This window comes from Polistes canadensis, unplaced genomic scaffold, assembly GCF_001313835.1.
Source record: "Polistes canadensis isolate GaletaPanama2010 unplaced genomic scaffold, ASM131383v1 scaffold_525, whole genome shotgun sequence".
NCBI classification, from domain to species: domain Eukaryota; kingdom Metazoa; phylum Arthropoda; class Insecta; order Hymenoptera; family Vespidae; genus Polistes; species Polistes canadensis.
In genome coordinates, this window is record NW_014570072.1 from 4,646 (window position 1) to 6,030 (window position 1,385).

A 1,385-nucleotide genomic window follows, 5' to 3' on the forward strand; every position below is an offset into this window, starting at 1 on the left:
TTTTGTATTTTATTTATAATAATATATTGTATTTTTGTGAATTGAGACATTCTTTATCCACAAAAAACCTACCATTAAAATAATTGGAATTCCTACTTTTGGTTTGTCAGATATCCTTTCGTAAGATTGACTGGAAAAAAAGAATTCCACATTCACGTAAAAACTGATTATGAGTAATACAGGAAAAGGCCTCAATTAGAACTTTTTAGGGTGAAAATAAAACGAATCTGGTCATTATTAGAAAATTTATCATAATATTGTTAGATTAAACAATACTCATCAAAAAATATTATGAGAATAGCATTATATATTATCATAGATTTCTTTAATATATAAAATCATAACATCGTAAGATGATGACAAAGTAACTGTTGATTCTATGAACATTTTATTCTTCTTCTTGCTAGATTTATTATTTTATTATCATTATCAAAGACTAATGTAGGACGATAAATAAATTCCCCTTTACACTTCTATCTAGAAGCAATTACATTTAAATAGTTAGTCTTTAAGCATTTGTTTAACCGTTTAGTTATTCATTGAAATTTTTATCGTTTATTCTAGTCAACTTTACAATTCCTTGAAAAAATCTTTAATTTTCATTTCAACATCTAGATCGTTGTTTTTTATATTCGTGTAAAAAATATAATATATTATATATACGTTTTTTGAAGTAAAAAGTCTTCTGAATTACTTTACGAAAAGTGTATTGCGTTGAGTGATAAAAGCAAAACAAAAGTGCGAAGACTTAATTTTTAAAAGATTAACTATTTACGATCAATAAGTAACGAAAAGTGTATTATATTTCGAATATAATGTGCAACGAGAATTTATTACACGAAATTAAACATATATAATATTATCGAATTCAAGTTCTTTTGAAGATGAATATTTTCAAACTAGGGGAAGATATGATTTTTTATACGTGGTTAAATGAGCTTGAGTATGTAGCAGACACGATCGAGGTACCAGATGATAAAATGAGTAAAATATTTATTACAATGGTTCATAATGGTGTCAACGAGCTTATCAAGAAGAGATTCCCTTGTGTCAATTTCTCTGAACTTTCATACGACGAGATATTAACGTATTATAATATTTTATGTCTTAATATCGAAATATTTATTCAATATTGAACAAATGTTTCCTCTCCGAAGAGAGGGTTTAATACAATCGACTCCCCTACATGAGGGAGGAAAATTACATAAGTATAAGAGATATAATGGTTTCTGATATAAATGAAATATATAAAGAAAGTAGAAAGTAGTAAAAATAGTATAAAAAACCATTAAATATAATACTAGTTCAAATAAATGTAGTAAAATAATTTTGTATGTAATATGTATATAAAAAAAAAAAAAAAAAAAAAAAAAAAAAAAAAGAAA

General features: G+C 24.7%; 1 protein-coding gene across 1 annotated transcript in view; it reads right to left on the reverse strand.

Annotated features, from left to right (window-relative positions):
• Positions 1 to 465: 465 nt before the first annotated feature.
• LOC106792653 (mucin-5AC-like) overlaps positions 466 to 1,385 on the reverse strand; it is a 4,708-nt gene continuing 3,788 nt past the window's right edge. Inside the window, exon 2 of the mRNA XM_014759148.1 lies at positions 466 to 477. Within this exon, the coding sequence (XP_014614634.1) occupies positions 466 to 477 (12 nt within the window). The remainder of the gene's footprint in view (positions 478 to 1,385) is intronic.